The sequence below is a fragment of the Phacochoerus africanus genome, chromosome 3 (assembly GCF_016906955.1).
Source record: "Phacochoerus africanus isolate WHEZ1 chromosome 3, ROS_Pafr_v1, whole genome shotgun sequence".
Lineage (NCBI taxonomy): Eukaryota > Metazoa > Chordata > Mammalia > Artiodactyla > Suidae > Phacochoerus > Phacochoerus africanus.
The window spans coordinates 113750440-113771335 of NC_062546.1; the positions used below are offsets into that span (position 1 = coordinate 113750440).

General features: G+C 45.6%; 2 protein-coding genes across 7 annotated transcripts in view; one reads left to right on the forward strand and one right to left on the reverse strand.

Annotated features, from left to right (window-relative positions):
* Positions 1 to 7615: 7615 nt before the first annotated feature.
* Positions 7616 to 15747, forward strand: STAR (steroidogenic acute regulatory protein). 2 transcript variants are annotated; one of them, XM_047772482.1, is made up of 7 exons: positions 7616 to 7916; positions 9465 to 9578; positions 9846 to 9973; positions 11815 to 11973; positions 12080 to 12267; positions 13364 to 13457; positions 13940 to 15747. In XM_047772482.1, the coding sequence occupies exons 1-7, from the start codon at positions 7853 to 7855 to the stop codon at positions 14051 to 14053; spliced, it is 861 nt and encodes a 286-aa protein (XP_047628438.1). In that variant the 5' UTR covers positions 7616 to 7852; the 3' UTR covers positions 14054 to 15747. The 2 variants fall into 2 exon arrangements, with proteins under 2 accessions (XP_047628438.1, XP_047628439.1); XM_047772483.1 differs by having other exon boundaries at positions 7621 to 7916; positions 12083 to 12267.
* Positions 15748 to 17163: 1416 nt separating this feature from the next.
* The window catches only part of ASH2L (ASH2 like, histone lysine methyltransferase complex subunit), a 32194-nt gene continuing 28461 nt past the window's right edge, over positions 17164 to 20896 (reverse strand). For all 5 annotated transcript variants that reach the window (XM_047772471.1, XM_047772469.1, XM_047772470.1 and 2 more), the window contains 3 exons: positions 19917 to 20015; positions 18097 to 18156; positions 17164 to 17994 (listed from right to left, as the gene is read on the reverse strand). In XM_047772471.1, coding sequence (XP_047628427.1) covers positions 17887 to 17994; positions 18097 to 18156; positions 19917 to 20015 — 267 coding nt within the window. In that variant the 3' untranslated portion in view covers positions 17164 to 17886. The remainder of the gene's footprint in view (positions 17995 to 18096; positions 18157 to 19916; positions 20016 to 20896) is intronic.

A 20896-nucleotide genomic window follows, 5' to 3' on the forward strand; every position in this document is an offset into this window, starting at 1 on the left:
CCACCCCAAAGCATATGGAGTTCCTAGGCCGGGGATCAGATCAGAGCCACAGTTGAGCCCTAAGCCATTGCTATGGCAATGCTGGATCCTTACCCCACTGTGCCAGGCTGGGGATTGAACCTGTGTCCCAGTGCTCCCAAGATGCTGCAGATCCCATTGCGCTATAGCTGGAACTCCCTGGGCCGCTTCCGCAGCAAGTGGAGGTTCCCAGGCTAGGGGTCGAATCGGAGCTATAGCCACCGGCCTATGCCAGAGCCACAGCAACGCTGGATCCGAGCCGCGTCTGCAACCTACACCACAGCTCACGGCAACGCCGGATCGTCAACCCACTGAGCAAGGGCAGGGACTGAACTCGCAACCTCATGGTTCCTAGTCGGATTCGTTAACCACTGCGCCACGATGGGAACTCCCCTAGGGGTACTTTTTAAGCGGGACATATGAATCCAAGAGTCAACTCCCTTGAATATTGCTGTATATGAGCTAGTTAAGGGTACCTGATAAAGGTCCTTCCATTTAGGTTGGAGAAAGTCCTTCAGATGATATATTTTCTAGTATACATAATTTCTTTATTACAAGCCATGGGGCATCTGATCGTCATCCAAAGATTACTGTGATAAACTTCAGAAACAAACTTATAAGGTCCTTTTAATTACTTAGTTAGAAGTTCTCTTGTGGTGTAGCAGGTTAAGGAGCTGGCATTGTCACTGCAGCAGCTTGGGTTGCTGCTGTGGTATGGGTTCAATCCCTGGCCCAAGAACTTCCACATGCCGTGGGTATGGACAAAGAAAAAGTCAGCTGAATTTTACAATAATGTAACAAAGCAACAAGGAGCCAACAAAAGTGAGTCTTGAGCAAGAAATACAAACCTTGAAGACAACAACATTAGAACTTAATATCCACTGAAACTTGTTTTTTCTCTAAAATTGTCCTAATTTCTAACAAATATAGCCAAATTAAGCAAATGCGTTTGCAAAATGAACTTGGCCTGATTTTTTATATAAGTGTAATTGATCTTATAGGCTTGCTATTTATTTATGTATTTATTTAGCTTCTTAGGGCTACACCTTGGCATATAGAGGTTCCCAGGCTAGGGGTTGAATCAGAGCTGTAGCTGCCGGCCTACACTACAGCCACAGCAATACCAGATTCAAGCCAAGTCTGTGACCTACACCACAGCTCACAGCAACGCCAGATCCTTAACCCACTGACCAAAGTCAGGGATCAAACCCACATCCTCATGGATCCTAGTCGGGTTTGTTAACAGCTGAGCCACGAAGTGAACTCCATATATGGGCTTTTTAAAATTGGCTTTGCTGGAAGCTGTCATATAGACTCTTAGATTAAACTTTTACTTATTTATTTATTTATTTTAGGGCCAAACCTGTGGCATATGGAAGTTCCCAAGATAGAGGCTGAATCAGTGCTGCAGCTGCAAGAGACAGCCACAGCCACAGCCACAGCAACACAGGATCCAAGCCAGATCTGCAACCTAAACCACAGCTTGTGGCAGCACTGGATCCTTGACCCACTGAGCAAGGCCAGGGATTGAACCCATATCCTCGTGGATACTAGTCTGGTTCTTAACCCGCTAAGCCACAATGAGAACTCCCAAAACCTTAATTTCCACTGAACACTAAGAAGCAAGCAATTATGAACTGTTACATTAGCATTCTTGTAGATTGGCAAACTTATACTATTTATAATTTATAAAAACATTGCTTTCTTTTTATTTTAAAATATTTCAAATTTATTTATTAATTTAAGAAAATTCTTTTTGGTTGCACCTGCAGCATATTGCCTCGGCCAGGGATCAAAGCCACTGCAGTGACAATGCTGGATCCTTAATTCACTGTGGCTCAAGAGAACTCATGAGCTTTCTTATAGAAAATGTCTCAGATTGACACTTTTTTTTCTTTTTTTCTTTCTTTTTATTTTTAGAGCCGCACTCGAGGCATATGGAGTTTCCCAGCCTAGGGGTTGAATTGGAGCTATAGCTGCTGGCCTATACCATAGCCATAGCAATGCCAGATCCAAGCCATGTCTGTGACCTACACCATAGCTCACCAAACCACCAGATCCTTAACCCACTGAGCAAGGCTGGGGCTCAAACCTGCATCCTCATTCGATCTGCTAGTCAGATTTGTTTCCACTGAGCCACAACAGGAACTCCTAACTTTCTTTTTTTAGGGCCACACTCTTGGCATATGAAGGTTCCCAGGCTAGAGGTTGAATCAGAGCTACAGCTACTGGCCTATGCCACAGCAACACTGGATCCAAGCTGCATCTGCAACTATACCATAGCTCACAGGAACGTCAGATCCTTAACCCACTGAGCAAGGCCAGGGATCAAAGCCAAATCCTCAAAGATACTAGTTGGGTTTGTTACCACTGAGCCACGATGGGAACTCCCAAACATTTATTAATAGTTCTAATTATCTTTAGTTTCTCTGTAAAAGGAAGTCTATATTCGGTAATTAATGTTTTGGTAACTTATTTGGGAATGCTCTGGAAATTCAATAAACTTCCATCACTTAACTTAATTTAGCAAAACTCCAGAGTTTCAAATTGGCAAATATCTGCTGAAACTTTTTTTTTTTTGGTCCTTTTACAGCTGCAGGTACGGCATATGGAAGTTCCCAGGCTAGGGATTGAATTGGAGCGCAGCTGCCTGCCTACGCCACAGCTACAGCAACACTGGATCCGAGCCACATCTGTGACCTTTGCTGCAGCTTGAGGCAATGCCAGATCCTTTCCTGAAGGATTGAACCCACATCCTCATGGATACTAGTTGGACTTTTAACCTCCTGAGGCACAATGGGAACTCTTGGGGAAACTATTTTTAACTGGACATTCCTAACTGTTATAATTATGTCTAAAGCGTTCACCTAAAACTTTTATCTCATTTACATTTACTTATACAATTTCGTCATACCAAATTATTTTTCTTGACCAATTTAACAGAAATAATAAGATCTTATTTGACTTTTAGTAAACCTAGGTACAATGAAGGATTGTACTTAGTGCCAATTAAATCTAAAGATATGTCTGTATTCATTAAACCAACAGACTCAAGCTAGCTTAATAATACCAAATATTACTTTAATAATGAATATGTCCCAGATCACATGAATGTGAAATTCATTTGGGTTAGTTTATGAGAACTTTTTTGGCTGTACCCTGCAGCACGTGGAAGTTCCCAGGCCAGAGATTGAATTCACGCCACAGCACCAACCCAAGAAACAGTAGTGACAATGCTGGATCCTTAACTTGCTGAGCAACTAGGGAACTCCTCTGAGAATTTATATAAGCACTTAATTTCCTTTGAGCCAATTAGAATTTATTTCCAAATTAATATCTATGATACCATCCACAGGTAGAGATATAGCATAGCTATAATGGACACACAGACATACAGAAAGATACCACCAAAGATCTCATAGCTTCATCTGAAAACTTAGTCATGAGTCATACATCATAATGTAAAACTTACTAGTTTATAAGTAACAGTTGGAATAAGTTTACTACCTTGAGTTTTTAAAAAAGACCTATTTTCTCTCACTCTCTCTCTCTTTTTCCTGTCAGTCTCAGGAATTAGTTCTGAGAGAACTGGTAGAATGTTTACAGCTCAAAGGCACAGAGAAGGAAAAGCAAGTTCTTCCTAGAACTGGTTCCCTTAAGGTCAGAATTCTGAAGATGTTTTATCAAGCCAACTTTCTCTAACTGTATACACAAAACCAGCTTTGGAATGTCAAAAGAGCCCCATCTTGCTAAATCAATCTTAAGAAAGAAGAACAAAGCTGGAGGCATCATCATCCCTGACTTCAGACCATATGACAAAGAAAGCTACAGTAACCAATGAGGTACTAGCACAAAAACACACAAATCAATGGAACAGAATAGAGAGCCCCGAAATAAATCTCCACAATTATGGCCAACTCATCTATAACAAAGTGGGCAAGAATATACAATAGAGAAAAGACAGTCTCTTCAATAAGTGATGATGGGGAACTGGACAGTTACATGTAAAAGAATGAGATTAGAACATTTTCTCACACCATATACAAAAATTAAGAAGTGGACTAAAGACCTAAAGATAAGACCAGAAACCATAACACTCCTAGAAAAAAAGATAGGCAGAATGTTTTTTTTTTTTTTTGACATTGTCAATTGATTTTTTAAATAATGATTTTTATTTGTTCCATTATAGCTGGTTTACAGTGTTCTGTCAATTTTCTACTGTACAGCAAGGTGACCCTGTCACACATACATGTATACATTCCTTTTTCTCACATTATCATGCTCCATCATAAGTAACTAGATATAGTTCCCAGTGCTATACCAGAATGCTCTTTGACATAGAAGCATAGTGGGTTACCACTGTGGCTCAGTGGGTTAAGAACCCAACATAGTGTCTGTGAGGATGTGGGTTTGACCCTTACTTAGCTTGGGAACTTCCATTTGCCACAGGTGTGGCCGTAAAAAGAAAAAAAGTGTCATATAAATCACAGCAATATTTTCTTGGATCTGTCTTCTAAGGCAAAGGAAACAAAAGCAAAAATAAACACATGGGATCTTATTAAATTTTAAGAGCTTTTTCACAACAAAGGAAAACATTCACAAAATAAAAAGACAACCTACTGGGAGTTCCTGTCCTGGCTCAGTGATTAACGAAGCTGACTGGTATCCCTGAGGACATGGGTTTGATCCCTGGCCTTGCTCAGTGGGTTAAGGATCTGGTGTTGCCATGAGCTATGGTGTAGGTTTCAGATTTGGCTTGGATCCTGTGTAGCTGCAGCAGCTACAGCTCTGATTCAACCCCTAGCCTGGGAACCTCAACATGTAAGGGTGCGGCCCTATAAAGACAAAAGACAAAAAAAAAAAAAAAAAGACAACATACTGAATGGGAGAAAATATTTGCAGGTGATAAGGTGTTAATACCTAAAATTCAAAAAACAGCTCATTCGACTCAGTATCAAAAAAACAAACAACCCATTCAAAAAATGGGCAGAAGAGGAGTTCTCTTGTGGTGCAGTGGGTTAAAGGTCCAGCATTGTCACTGCAATGGCTTGGGTCGCTGCTGCTGCGGTATTGGTTTGATCCCTGGCCTGGGAACTTCCACAAGCTGTGGGCACAACCAAAAAGAAAACAAACAAAAAATGGGCAGAAGACCGGAATAAACATTCTTCCAGAGAAGACATACAGAGGCCTAAAAGGCACATACGTAGATGCTCAACACTGCTAATAACAGAGAAAAGCAAATCAAAACCACAATGAGATATCACCTCACACATGTCAGAATGGCTAGCATCAAAAAGACCACCAACAACAAATACTGATGAGGATGTGGAGAAAAGGCAACCCTTGTACACTGATGATGGGAATGTAAATTGGGGCAGCCAATATGGAAAACCAAAAATAAAACTATCACATGACCTAGGAATTCCACTCCTGGGTATTCTTCCCTCCAAAACCGAAAACACTGGAGTTCCCACTGTGGAGCAGTGGCTTAATGATCTGGCTTGTCTCTGTAGCATTGCTGCTTTGGTCCCAGCCAGTAAAGCAGGTTAAGGCTCTGGCATTGCCACAGCTGTGGCACAGGCCGCAGATATGGCTCAGATTCAGTCTCTGGCCTAGGAATTTCCATATGCCACAGGTGAGGCCAAAAAAGAAAAAAAAAATGAATACACTAATTTAAAAAGATACATGCACCCTAGTGTTCCTAGCAGTATTATTTACAATAGCTAAGATATGGAAGCAGCCTAAATGTCGATAAACAAATGAACAAAGAAGATGTGAAATACTTTCAGCCAGGTCCATCAGTATTGTAACAATACTGATGGACCTGGAGAGTATTATGCCAAATGAAATAAATCAGAGAGAGCTATATAACCTGTATTTTATACATATTTTATATAATCTATATACAAGAGCTGCATAGTCTGACTTGTATCTAGAATCTAAATAATAAAACAAGTGAATGAGTTTTTTTAAAAAAGTCCCATTTTGGCCATTTTCAGGGTGAGTTTCCCATTTCAGCTCCCATTTAAGTAAGCACTTGTAAAAATAAGTTCTGTTCGTATTTTACATGAACCTGGTTGGTTTTCTGTCACCCCATATTTAGCCCACTTGAGAAATGACATTAGGTCAGCCTCCCACCTAATCACTCAGTCCAGACCACTCAGTGTCTTTCAACTGGGTGGGGGCGAGGGGAGCAGGTACTGTCATATACCACCAAATAAACTCAAGATCACGAAGCAATAATTGGGAGATCTGAGAACCAGGAGAGACTTACCCAAATTTGTCTGGACTCCTGGAGAGGTGGATGGGCCTCAGAGGCCCTTGCTGTTACCATATTTCTGAAACCTCACATAGTCCAAGTGAAGGAATGATGACTCCTTTGTGCTCTAGCATGGTCACCAAAACTGTTGGCTACAAAAAATGTACAACATGAGAGCCGTGAGTTTGTCTTACTGGGGAACTTACTGCGGACTATAGCTGGGCAGACAGCCCCTAAGATCACTCCATGGAACTGCACTAAAGAGGTAGCAGTGGGGGATGAGGTCGGTATTTATGTGATTTAGGTGAATATCAAGCACATATTTTACAATCAAGCACACGTTTTGGGAGAAGGCTGCTGCTGGTCACAAGCAACAGTTATCGCTTCATGATTTTAGTGTTTTCTAAGTATGAGAAGATGCAAGAACCCAGCGTCATAAAGAATTTCCCTTGAAAATACAGTAATTATCTAAGGGCTCATTTTGCCTGTTTTTCAGGAGCACAAAGTGCCTCGTCCTGGTCTCTTCCTGAATTCCTTTCAGGGTGTACTTTAGGTCAGCAACTGCAAGGGCCAGGATTTGGTTCTTGTAGAACCAGGTGGGAGCAACATTCCTCCCTAGACTTCTGGCCCCTCATCCTGGGGCTGGAGGGCCTCCAGCAGCTCTGCTTGGCTGAGTTCTCCTGGCAGATGCCCTGGGCACTCTCCCACAGTAGTTTCTCGAAGCCTCATGCCCAGTTAACAGAATACCTTCATGGCAAGTACCTGGGAATTTTCTTTTAAAAACTACAGATTGTATTGGATTGTGATGATCATTGTACAACTATAAATGTAATAAATTGAGTAATAAAAAAATACAGATTTTAGAGCCTCAATTATGAACTTATCGAGTCTGGCATGAGGGCTACAAAGCTGCATTTTTTCTCTCTCTTTTTTTTTTTCTCCTATCTGTGGTCGCCCCGTGGCAAGTGGAGCTCCCAGGTCAGGGATCAGATTCAAGCCGCAGTCTCGACTTAAAACTGCAGCTGTGGCAATGCCAGATCCTTTAACCCACTGTGCCAAGCAGGGAATTGAACCAGAGTCCCAGCACTCCCAAGATGCTGCCCATCCCCTTGCACCACAACAGGAGCTCCCAAAGCTGCATTTTAAACAGCACCACTCAGGCTGCTTGAGAACCACTGTCACATGGTGTAAATTTTTTCTAAACTGACTTGACATCTGCTGCTCTTTCTTCTCTCTCCTGCCTCCACCCCAAGCAGGCATCAGCCTCCGTACTCCTTTCTAAGCACTGCCTCCCCCCCCATCCCCCGCCAAATGCCCAAAGGCTGCTTGTGAGGCAATCCCTCTATCCTTGGCCCCTTCCTTTGCAAGGTTGAGTGATGGTTTTTTTATCTCCAGATGATGAAACACAACCTTCAGCTGGAGGCATTTAAGACGCAAGAACACAGTCTGGCCACAGCTGCAGGACCAGAGGCCAACTCTGACAGGCTCAGGAAGGACAGGAGCAGCCACCCCTGAGAGCAGAGGCAACCAAGCAGCAGTACCTGTCTCCAGGCCTGCCCCCGCTACCAGGAAACAATGCTCCTAGCGACGTTTAAGCTGTGTGCTGGGAGCTCCTACAGACATGTGCGCAACATGAAGGGTGAGCTCCTGGGGACATTTGGTGGAGAAAGTATGAACCAGGGGGCAGGCCACTTGGGAACTGGTCCCAGTTGTGCCTCTTGTTGGGTGAACCTGTGCAGGTCTCTTCCCTTCTGGATCTGTTACCCTCAACAGAAGAGCTGGGCTGGGTACTAAGGAATCTGTGTCCCTTCCAGATCCAGTCATTTCCAGCCTCTCTTCCAGGGTTACAGGATGTCTGGAACTCTGACTTAGCCTTGCTCTAGGATTGGCACTAAGGACAGCAGGCAAGTTCTCGCCACGATGGCAAAGGAGGGAGTAAGCCTGGACTCCATCTAGCAGTGTTGGCAGAACTGAGACAGGGGCAGGGAGGAGAGGCGAGAAGGAAAAGAAAGGGGAGTAAGGGAATTTCCTGCTGGTTAGTGGTTAGGACTTGGTGCTTTCCCTGCTGTGGCCCAGGTTCGATCCCTGGTCTGGGAGCTGAGATCCTACATCAAGCTGCTGCTCGCAGAGACGGGAAGTTGCTATCATCGTACAGTCAGGAGGCAGGGGCCAGTTGCTGAAGGACCCAGAGTCATTTGAGTCAATCCCCTGTCATTGAAGAGACCACAAACCAATCTAAACAAGACTTTTCTGGAGTTCCCACTGTGGCGCAGTGGGTTAATGATCCAGCTTGTCTCTGTGGTGTTGCCAGTTTGAGCCCCAGCACATAGGGAAAGGATCTGGCATTGCCGCAGCTGTGGCTGGGATTCAGTCCCTGGCCTAGGAACTTCCATATGCTGTGTGTGGGGCCAAAAAAGGCGGGGAAAGAAGTCCTTTCCAATGACATTGGGTTGAATTGGCTACTGTTTAGAGGGAAGCCACGCTTGGAAGACCTGTACCGGGCATGGGGTTGTCCTCACTGCGTCAGCAATACCACCCGGCCCACTTAACAGTTACTCACACAGAGGTCCCCCAGTGCTAGCTGGACATGGACCTCAGGGGGTGCGTGCCTGTCATTCTCCTTCTCGAACACCATTTTTCTGGTTGTTCAAACGAAGCTTCTCGAAGTTCCCATCATGGCTCAGTGGTTAACGATCTGACTAGGAACCATGAGGTTGCGGGTTCGATCCCTGGCCTTGCTCAGTGGGTTAAGGATCGGCGTTGCTGTGAGCTGTGATGTAGGTCACAGATGTGGCTTGGATCCCGCGTTGCCTGGGAACCTCCGTATGCCGTGGGAGCGGCCACAGAAAAGGCAAAAAGACAGACAAAAACAAAACAAAACAAAACCCCAACAGAGTTTCCCATCTTTTCAAGGAGACTGCCGCAAGCTTAGGTGTGGCCCCTGCCTCCAGGCCTGGCCAGCCCAGTTTGAAGGCAGGTTTTTGGGCCCTGGAGGCATCCTGCTGCCGGGTCATGAACCCTGGACCAGGAGGTACTCTAGTTCAAGTCCCTACTAGGGATCTGTGATCCTGACCAAGTCACTTTTCTCCCTGGGATCAGTTTCCTCCTCTGATGAGATGAAGGCCTGGAATGGTCCATCCCTAAGAGGCTTCCCACACCTAAGCAAGTTTCCTTTCCTTCCCCACAGGCCTGAGGCACCAGGCGGTGCTGGCCCTTGGACAGGAGCTGAACCGGAGGGCCCTGGGGGGCCCAACCTCAGGGTCATGGATTAACCAGGTTCGACGTCGGAGCTCTCTTCTTGGTAAGTGATGAGGTTCCTGGGCTTTTATCAGTGGCAGGAGGCTCCCTGGTGGGTGTAAACCTTGTGAATGTGGTTCCTGTCCCCTGGCTTTTCTCACTCACTTTGAGAAGATGGGGATGGATCTGCTCATGGCCAGATCTCCTTCCTGTCACCTGTGTCTAACTTGACCTGAAGGCTGGACCCTATGGCTTTGGCTCTTCAGAGATCTAAGGGATGAAAACTGGTGGGAGGCGAGGAAGCTCAGTCTCTCATTGGCTTTATATCCAGGTTCTCAGCTGGAAGACACTCTCTACAGTGACCAAGATCTGGCCTATATCCAGCAGGGAGAGGAGGCCATGCAGAGGGCGCTGGACATCCTCAGCAACCAGGAGGGCTGGAAGAAGGAGAGCCGGCAGGTAGGGTGGCTGTGGAGGATCCCACAGCTGCTCACTGTCCCAGTGCCATCCTCAAGGCCAGCTGGGGTCTCTGCTCTTCTCCAAAGTCCTGCTTCGAGCAGTGGTCATTGGGGAGCAAGCAGTTTTCACTTGAGAATTCTCCTTTCCCAAGACTATAACCCCAGATACCCACCTCTCCCATCAAAGACACCCTGGGGACTCGCATTTGTGAAACACTGTTCCTGGAGTTCCCATCATGGTTCAGCGGTGACAAATTTGACTAGTATGCATGAGGATACCAGTTTGATCCCTGGCCTCTCTCAGTGGGTTAACAATCTGGTGTTGCTGTGAACTTCGACATAGGTTGCCAATATGGCTTGGATCTGGTGTTGCAGTGGCAGTAATGTAGGCCAGCAGCTGCAACTCTGATTCAACCCCTAGCCTGGGAACTTCCATATGCCATGGGTGCGGCCCTAAAAAGAAGGAAGGAAGGAAGAAAACACTGTTCCTGTATCCTTAGCTGCCCTCCAGGAGCACTGTACCCCCATTCAGACTGTGCAATGGGGACTCCGGGGGGCAGAAGTCCCAGTGCCAAAGTGCAGTGTCTGTGCTCTTAGCCCACCCTGGGGCTGAGCTCCCAAGGCCATCTGGGCTCACCAATACCAGGGCTGGACTAGAATACAGGTGGGCTCATGCCATCTGGGTGCTCTGCCCCTGAACACTGCACTTTCACTGGGAGCAGTAACAAGGACATGTTAAAGGCCAATGGCCCTATTAAGACTTCGGTGCCCTTATCTTCACCAAAAACTCCCATGCTGCCCACTGGCCAAAGTCCAGGTGAGATTTCTTTCTTTTTTTTTTTTTTTTTTGTCTTTTTAGCTATTTCTTATAGGCTTGCTATTTATTTATGTATTTATTTAGCTTCTTAGGGCTACACCTATGGCATATGGAGGTTCCCAGGCTAGGGGTCGAATCAGAGCTGTAGTCACCGGCCTACGCCAGAGCCACAGCCGCGTCTGCAACCTACACCACAGCTCACGGCAACGCCGGATCGTTAACCCACTGAGCAAGAGCAGGGACCAAACCTTCAACCTCATGGTTCCTAGTCGGATTCGTTAACCACTGCGCCACGACGGGAACTCCCTTTTTTTTTTTTTTTTGTCTTCCAGGTGAGATTTCTTTCTCCAAGTTCTCAGCTAATAGATGGCTAGGTTGGGAGTGAGGAAATCTGGGCTCTAGGCCTGGTGATGCTCTTACCTAAGGGTCCTTTGCATCTCACTGACCTTCTCTGACCCAACATCCTTCTGGTGTGAAATGAGGAATGAGACTGAAAAGACCTCTGTGTGAAATTAGCTGGTTGTTGACCACTTTCCCCACTTTTGGTTTGTTTCTCTCAGCATTTATGAACTTCTGAAGTCCAGTAAGGGCCTTGCCAGGTCGACCTACCCACACCCCTCCACATTTACTGCCAAGAAGAAAGGGCCCAGGGAACAGCAGGTTACCTCTCGAATCTTCAGCAGACATAAGAGGCTGCCGAGGCTGCCGGCAGAAATAACCCCCTCTACCTTTGTTTTTTCCTTTTTGTCTGTGCCCATGGCTTGTGGAAGTTCCCAGGCCAGGGATCGAACCTGCACCACAGCAGGGACCCAAGCGGCAGCAGTGACAATGCTGGATTCTTAGCTCACTGAGCCAGAGGGAACTCCTCCTCTATCTTAATCAGAGATAGTTCCAGGCTTCCACAGGCTCAGCTTAGCATTCTCTTGGCTGTTCCCCTCCTGCCTTGGCTGGCACTGTCTACATGTACTAGGCTGGGGATATTTTTCTCGAGCCTTTACCTTGGGTCTCCTCTTTCCCTGCAATAGGCGAATGGGGACGAGGTGCTGAGTAAAGTGATCCCAGACGTGGGTAAGGTGTTCCGGCTGGAGGTGGTGGTGGACCAGCCCATGGAGAGGCTTTATGAAGAGCTTGTGGAGCGCATGGAGGCCATGGGCGAGTGGAACCCCAGTGTCAAGAAGATCAAGGTGGGGAGGCCCGGCTGGAAGGGTGGCTGCAGTGGGGGTTGCAGGCTGGGGTGGTTCCCCACCCCACCGCATGGTCGAGTAGTGACTCTGGTTCCTTGCATCCCAGCAGATCCTGCAGAAGATTGGAAAAGACACAGTCATCACCCATGAGTTGGCTGCAGAGGCGGCAGGCAACCTCGTGGGGCCCCGAGACTTTGTGAGTGTGCGCTGTACCAAGCGCCGGGGTTCCGTGTGTGTGCTGGCTGGCATGGCCACAGACTTCGGAGAGATGCCTGAGCAGAAGGGGGTCATCAGGTAATATTGGCAGCAGCCTCAAAAGCTCCCTTTTAAAAAAAAAAAAAAAAAAAAAGGAGTTCCCACCATGGCTCAGTGGAAAAGGAATCTGCCTAGTAACCATGAGGACGTAGGTTTGATTCTGGGCCTCACTCAGTGGGTTAAGGATCTGGCACTGTTGTGAGCTGTGGTGTAGGTTGAAGATGCTGCTCGGATCTGGTGTAGGCCATCAGCTACAGCTCCGATTTGACCCCTAGCCCGGGAACCTCCATATGCCATAGGTGTGGCCCTAAAAAGACAAAAATAAACAACTCCCTTTTTTAAACATAGGCCAGGGACAGGCACCGGCCAAGCATGTGAGGGATCCCTGGCTCCAAGAAACCAATCCTAGGTTTCCTACCCTCAGCTTCCCTTCCCAGAGGAAGAGTCTCCCTTTTCTATAGCAGGGGAGGAGGACAAGACTGGCCACACTTACATGAACAGTTTTTCCTGCTGGCAAGCTGAAGAAACTTAGTAATTTTTTAAGGGCCGCAGGTGCAGCATATGGAAGTTCCCAGGCTAGGGGTCAAATAGGAGCTACAGCTGCCGGCCACAGCCACACCAGATCTGAGCCATGTCTGCTACCTACACCGCAGCTTATGGCAATGCTGGATCCTTAACTCACTGATCAAGGCTAGGGATCGAACCTACTGAGCCACAACGGGAACTCCTGAAGAACCTTATTAATTTTCTAAAACAAGACAGGGCTGAGGTTTAGCTGGTATGCTCTGGTATGACTGTATGCTTTATTAAAAAGAACCCATACCACTCAGAACAGAGCCACTACCTGAGTTTCCCAGGGGCCCCAGCAGCCACCCTGGACACTTTCCCAACCTGCCTGTCTTCCAATAACTCAAAGGCACCACATGATGCCTCCAGGTTCCAGCTCCAGCACCAGCCAGAGTTTGATCTGACGAGCTGGTAACCATGCCAACTGTTCAGTCCCACCCTTGGCAAAGGACACTCCCCTGACTAGACTTGGGGAAGATGAGGTAGTTGAGGAACATGGCTAGTACAACCAGTCAGCGTTAGAGAACTCTGACTTGTACTCCTGACTTGACTTGTCTTCACCTGGCAGAGCTGAGCACGGCCCCACCTGCATGGTGCTCCACCCTCTGGCTGGAAGTCCCTCAAAGACCAAACTCACCTGGCTGCTCAGCATTGACCTCAAGGTGAGGGGCACGGGAGGTGGGCTCTTACCCTTCCCACATCATACCACACAGAACAAGAAAAATACTCTCCCACTTAAGGAATCAGTTGTTGCAGAGGGAAGAGACTTGAGTGATGGCCTGTTATTCCATCACCTATAAAGCCTGCAATGGCTTCTTCTTACTTCTCATGTCAAAGTTGAACTCTAGTTATTTTAGAAAGAAAGGAACTTAGGCCCTCAAAGGTCTGGTAGCTAGCTTAGGACCACCCAGCTGGGAATATGGGGCTGAAATCTCTCTGGACAGTGGATCCTGGGCTCTGAGACTGTCATGACAGGAGGGCAGTAATGCAGTCCACAAGCTCTTGACTCTGATCAAGTGTAACGGTGCACGCATTGAGCTGGGGAGACCAAGCCCAGGCAACCTAAAATGTGTGTGATAGGGCACGGCAGTGCAGAGTGGAACATCACCCATGGGATGGCTAAATTCTTCTAACTTAATTCTAGGGATGGCTGCCGAAGACCATTATAAACCAGGTCCTATCACAGACCCAGGTGGACTTTGCCAATCACCTGCGAAAGCGCCTGGAGTCCCACCCTGCTCTGGAAGCCAGGTGTTAAAGCTCAGCCCGCCACTGCCAAAGGCTTCTGGCTTGCAGGCTAATGAAGAGATTCCAGCTGGAAGCCTGCAAGACTGTTGAAGAACTTCATCTGGGGACATTGGGATGTTGCAGTGGTGTGTGTCGAATATGATACCAGAACTCAGATGGTAACATTTTAGTACCAAGAAAATGGAGGCAAGGCTCTTCTAACTTCATTCACTGATTAACTGTAAAATGAAGGTTAAAGGTCCCAAAATATTTGTAAAACTTTCTGCTGAGCCCTTTCGTGTCTACCTAAACATCTTTATAATGCTGTCGGCTGACAAAGGATCAGAGGATCGGGACATCATGCCTGATAAGCTCAAGAGCTCCATTCCCTTCGGGTGGCGTGTGCAGACACGGCAGGTCCTATGCAAGGGTCGCCCGCCACCCTCTGCTCCTCCACCAGATGGGTAGAGAGCTGTGTCACAGAATAAGCAGCTGCTTTCCAGAAATCTAGTCCACGTTAACTTGAGGAAGAAACACAAAACTATTAGAGTGGTTCCATTCTTCCAGAGCAGCAGTCAGAATAAAAAATCATAACACAAACACTTCAGTCTGTACCAGTTTTAAAATTCTACTAAAATCCACTCTAGTAAATCGCAACTTCATACTAAAGGAGTCGTGGACGAAGATTTTAATTAGTTAAACTAAATTCCCACCTTGTTCAAAGGAAAAACTGCTGGGGACTTTGGTCATTTAATTACATAGAATCTGTTATCAGAATCTTCCATAAAATCTAATTTGCATTATAAGCATAAGCCCAAATCTGTTCTTAAAAGAACTCTATGGCTGGTAGCTGATTAATGGGCACTGGAAGATGAAGATTATGACTAAAGATTTTTATTTACCTAATTAAAAGGACAGAATCAAAAGGGAGTGACTGAATGGTATTAACTAAGATAAAGTTAAACAAAAGTAAATTTTATTACTTTCCCATTAGTGATTGCTTAGATGCAAAAGGAACTGAATTTTTAGTTCAGTCAATTATATCACCTCAGGACCACTCAGGCCTGCCGATTTCTCTGCTTCAACAGATCAATGTTTTACTATTTTGGAAGAGACGGATGGAAGGGATAGTTGGGGGTAACAGCAAAATCCCTGTCCAAGATTTTCAGATTCAGAGAACTTATGCTTTAAAAATATAAGTTGAGATGCGGCTAAAATGTATACATAGGATGAAAACCTAACCATTACCACTGGAGGCTTTTCTACTCTAGGGCGATTTACACCATTTGGAATTAAAGCTCTAGCTTATTTATTAAAATTCGCAATAGCAGGAATGTGGGTATTTATTGAGGTTACCGATTTATTATTATTTATTCAGATTACTTCTTAGTAGTCTATTTTTTGCATAGATGAAATCATGTTCATCCAGCCAGGAGCTTCAGAGTGAGACGGAATAATTGTAGAAATATTTCTAGAACAGAATTACCATCTACTCCCAGCTAAGAGAAAATGGGTACTTGTTGAAAGATGTGTGCAGCAACATCCACTCTGGTTTCAAGAGAACAGGCTGACAAGAAAGATAGGGGTTTTCAACACACACCATGGTTTTGAGTTTGATTATAATTTGTCTTTTTCAAACTCTGCAACTTGTGCCTTTGAGGTGCCTGGGGAGATCTTTTCTTACTTGTTTGATTTTACACTGGAATAAAATGAGTTGTCAGTGATGATCTGCTTACAAAAACCATTTTATATAGGACTCTATGAGGACTGAGTATTCTTTGAGACCTTCAAAAGAACCTTATCAAAACACAAAGAATATGAAGTATAGGAGTTCTCATCGTGGCTCAGCGGAAACAAATCTGACTCGTATCCATGAGGATGCCGATTCGATCCCTGGCCTTGATCGGTGGGTTAAGGATCTGGCATTGCCATGAGCTGTGGTGTAGGTTCCAGACGCTGCTCAGATCCCGAGTTGCTGTGGCTGTGGTGTAAGCCGGCGGTTACAGCTCCAATTCAACCCCTAGCCTGGGAACCTCCATGTGCCACGGGTGTGGCCCTAAAAAAAAAGTCCAAAAACAAAACTCAAAGAATACGAAGTATAAACAAGCAAAATCAGTATTTCTGTAAACTTTGGTTTATGAAGGCAATGTATAAAACCTTAATTGTACCAATTTAAATGGAGAGTGGGTGTACAATTTATATATGTAGTAATTTATATTACAGAGAATTTACCTCCAGCTTCCTCTAAATAGCACCACCCTCGTTTACTTAGAGTTCTTCAAACTCTGATGATCCAGAAGCTTTACAAGCTTCTCTTTAAGACCGGCCACAAATGAACAGACCTCAGCCTGCAATCAGACTGATGTGCTAGGTTTCCTGTTAAGAGACAGGGAAAAGCCTGGGTGATTCATTAGGAGTCAAATACATTAGTCAAAACCTCTGTGTCAAGGTACCAATAGTCACTTGAAATTTGGGAAATTTCTTAAACAGCTATCATATATGGTGATCCTTGGCAACATATGACCTGACTCTTGGTGAACCACTCTACCCACTACCTAGGTAGGACGTTACACAAAGGGAAGTCTGTGGCCATCCTGGGGGGCCTGTACTACCGCTGATGGATTGGGGTAGGGAGAGAGAATAGGGAAGCACATAAGGACCCCAGGGGAAGGCTCAATCTTACACTCAAGTTTTTAGTCTTCTGAAAATTGCCCTTTAATCATCAGCAATGACAAAGGAAGGTAAGCAAGGTAGGAAGATAACCCGCACAGATCAACACACAAGTTAAAAGGGAAGGACTTGAGGGAGACCATTAACCCATTTTTTAAAAATTTATTTTTTAATTTCATGGCTGCACCTGTGACATATGGAAGTTCCTGAGCCAGGGATTGAATCCGAGTCACAGTTGTGATCTCTGTCACAGCTGTGGCAATGCCAGATCCTTTAATCTACTGCACTGGGCCACAGATCTAACCCGTACCTCCAAAGTGACTGAGTCGCTCTAGTTGGATTTTTAATCCACTGCGCTGCGGGAGGAAATCCAAGACCATTAACCCCTTTAAACTGTTCACCTTGAGAGTCCAATTTTACAGGACAGAGTGAGTGGCTGAGTTGGCTGGAGGAAATGAAGCAACAGGGAGGTGTGGAGAGAGAAACCTGTCTCTTTATTCCAAGGCTAGCTCCCCTTCCTCAGAATGGCCACCTTTCCGAAGTTGTCACCACAGAGACCTCAACCTGATAGGGAAGCAAAGTGCCCCACACACTCAAAGACAAGTTTTATTTGGAAAGTTTCTAATTGTTAAAGCTGCAAGCAAGTTCCTTTCACAATTACAGTTCTACAGACCTAGTAGCTTCAGAGATCCCAGTGTTCAAAAGCATATCTCGAAATTAATAATAAAGACACACCCACACCAAAAGGAAAAGGCTTTTAGACAGGTTTAGAATATAGCCACTGATTTCAGCTGTTCTGGGAAATAGGCCCACCACCTCCTTGGGAATCTGGTGGGATGGAGGTGATGCTCATAGAAGTAAATGCCTTTAAATAAGTTAGCTGCTTGGACAAGATCACCCATTTCTTAGACAACGCCATAAGATAACAAGTCCCAGCTGGCGGAGTAGGTGGTACAGCCCCAGTGTGCAGGGCACTGAAGGGATTGCAGGCCAGCAGCCGCTGGGCTGTGGCGCAGAGTGAGGGCCGTCACTGAAGGGAGTCTCCCAGGGCCACCTGGCCTTTACCTTGCTACAGCAGAGGCTGTGTTCTGCACTGTCTTCGGGAAAACATTTGCAACAGGTGAAAAACAAAAACAAAACCCCCTCATATTATTCCCCAGAAAAGTCCGTGTCTGCAAAGAAAAGGGGGCTTGGTCAGGGTTCCCACGGGGGACTCCGCCTCCCATCCACTTCTGTCTCCACGTGATACAAAACATCAGCCAGAGTGTGTTCGACCACGGCGCCCCAGCCCATGTCACTCATCTGTAGGAGGAACAAGGAACAGGGCAATGAGGTGAGAACAGTGTGACCGTATTGAGAAGCAGCAGATTGTGGATGCATGCAGACATGTTTAATGCTACTCACGGGGCGGTAAGCCAGATCCTTCGGCGGATACTTGAAGCATGGTCCAAAGTTAATGGAGACCTGGGGTTAATTCAATCCAAGCAGACATGAAGAAACAGAAGGAGAAAGTTGTGAAAATCTTAATGTGACATGGCAAAATTTTTCTTTAACTGTAGCTGTGATATTCAGGGTACAACTGGAACAAATGACACACATTAATATTACCAGACGTGGTTGGCATCCTATTAGCCATCAAGAATTAGGTAAATAGGGAGTTCCCGTCGTGGCGCAGTGGTTAACGAATCCGACTAGGAACCATGAGGGTGCAGGTTCGGTCCCTGCCCTTGCTCAGTGGGTTAACGATCTGGCGTTGCCGTGAGCTGTGGTGTAGGTTGCAGACGTGGCTCTGGAGTAGGCTAGTGGCTACAACTCCGATTTGACCCCTAGCCTGGGAACCTCCATATGCCGCAGGAGCGGCCCAAGAAATAGCAAAAAAAAAAAAAAAAAAAAAGAATTAGGTAAATAAAATAGACTTGTTTTGATTTCTCTTTATAACACTGTATTACTTCAGTGGTGGCTATTGACAAACTAAAAGCACATACAGGAGTTCCCGTTGTGGCGCAGTGGTTAACGAATCCGACTAGGAACCATGAGGTTGCGGGTTTGATCCCTGCCCTTGCTCAGTGGGTTAAGGATCCGGCGCTGCCGTGAGCTGTGGTGTAGGTTGCAGACGCGGCTCGGATCCCACGTTGCTGTGGCTCTGGTGTAGACCGGTGGCTACAGCTCCGATTCGACCCCTGGCCTGGGAACCTCCATATGCCGCGGGTGCGGCCCAAGAAATAGCAACAACAGCAACAACAACAAATAAATCAATAAATAAATAAATAAATAAAATAAATAAAAGCACATACATAGAAGCTTCCAGACATTGCCTTTTCAATTTTTTTTTTTTTGTCTTTTTGCTATTTCTTTGGGCCGCTCCCGCGGCATATGGAGGTTCCCAGGCTAGGGGTCGAATCGGAGCTGTAGCCACTGGCCTACGCCAGAGCCACAGCAACACGGGATCCGAGCCACGTCTGCAACCTACACCACAGCTCACGACAACGCCGGATCCTTAACCCACTGAGCAAGGGCAGGGACCGAACCCGCAACCTCATTGTTCCTAGTCGAATTCGTTAACCACTGCGCCACGACGGGAACTCCTCAAATTTTTTTTTAAACAGGTTCAAATGATAGTCCCCTTCATGCTGTATCATATTTTTTTAAAATCAATGTAAGTGATAGTTACTAGCTAATGATGGTAGGTTATCATGACATATAACACCAAACTGACTTATGTATGTATCTACTCTGTATGCTTTAATTTTTTCTTATTTATTTATTTACTTTTTAGGGCCACACCTGCGGCATATGGAAGTTCCCAGGTCAAATTGGAGCTACAGCTGCTGACCTGCACCACAGCCACAGCAACGGTGGATCCTTAACCCACTGAGTGAAGCCAGGGATCAAACCGGTCTCCTTGTGGATACTGTCAGGCTCTTTTCTGCTGAGCCACAACGGGAACTCTTACTCTGTATGCTTTACACTGACTGGCATCATTTACCACACAAAACATCCAGAGGGGAAAATATGGGGCACAATGACTATCTATTTAGCTACAGGCAAATACTTCCTAAAGCACCCATGTGCTTTTGGAGCAAAGGTTAACAGCAGAAACATGTTGCCATCTCACTCCTGGGCTTTTCAGATTGCTTTCTAGAACCCAATCAGTGGCTCTTTCATTATAACTATTCACCTATTTCCCTCAAGCTGTGTTCAGAGGATGAAGAGACCATACATACCGTGCAGCTCTTGTACAGTGAGATGGCCGGAAAGTAAACCCCCTCGAAAATATCTTTGTAAGCCACGCCTTGGTTGACACCATTTTTATAAAAAATGATCTGAAACAAAAACCATCATTTTACTTCAAAATTTAAAAACAGAATAAATGGAAAGAGAACTCTGTTGGAGGAAGTTTTATTACCAGTATGGTGGCAGCACTTCCAAAGAATCCTAAGAATGGCATATAGCTTGTTTAACAGCAATACCTGACATTTATATAATACCTTAGACTTTTCAGAGCACATCTATATACATTCTTCTAATTGGTCTCCAGGTTTGCTTTCTGAATTCCCATGCTATTTATACCAAAAAGCTCTACTTTCTATTATTCATTATATCATATTTATAAAAAGTAATCAGTCTTCCACTGATCCCTTAAATTATAAGTTTATTTTTTCCCTTCTCTTGCTTCAGGTTCTCACTTCTGCATTCTACTTTGAAAATCTCATAAGGGCTCTGTCAAAGTCTCTGAATCCTCATTTCCTTGTCTGTTCTCTCTCAAAACTGTCCTGAATTTTCTCTTAACCACTGCAGGTGGACTTCAGAAAAGGCTCCCTTTTCTGAAGTAACCTTCTCTAACTCTTCTTTCCACAAGAGCTATCTTCTGCCTGGCTGTATTTTCTGGCTTAAGCATCCTTGCATTGACTAAGTGGTTGTCTTTATGACTTTTCCCTCCTTTAACTGGAGTCCTAATTTAGTTCTCCTACATTCACTTCTATTACAGTTGGCATCACAGAATTTTTATGAACAAATGTTTCCAGCTCAGAACTTTCTTCTACTCCTTTCCTTTTACCTTTGGCCCCTGTGGTTGATCCAGATGCCCCAGCCCTTCGATTGTGCAATGACCTGGGGCAGACATGCTCCCAGCAACCCTGAGAAAGGGAGGTAGGGAAAGTTCTAGAAGACACAGAAGGCACCGTCACAGCTCCTGTGCCCTGGA

Bases quoted from the DNA above. Each gene is read 5' to 3' on its own strand.
- STAR (XM_047772482.1), top strand. From the start codon at position 7,853: ATGCTCCTAGCGACGTTTAAGCTGTGTGCTGGGAGCTCCTACAGACAT. The intron at 7,917-9,464 runs GTGAGCTCCTGG...CCTTCCCCACAG, and splicing joins ACATGTGCGCAACATGAAGG to GCCTGAGGCACCAGGCGGTG. The intron at 9,974-11,814 runs GTAGGGTGGCTG...TCCCTGCAATAG, and splicing joins GGAAGAAGGAGAGCCGGCAG to GCGAATGGGGACGAGGTGCT.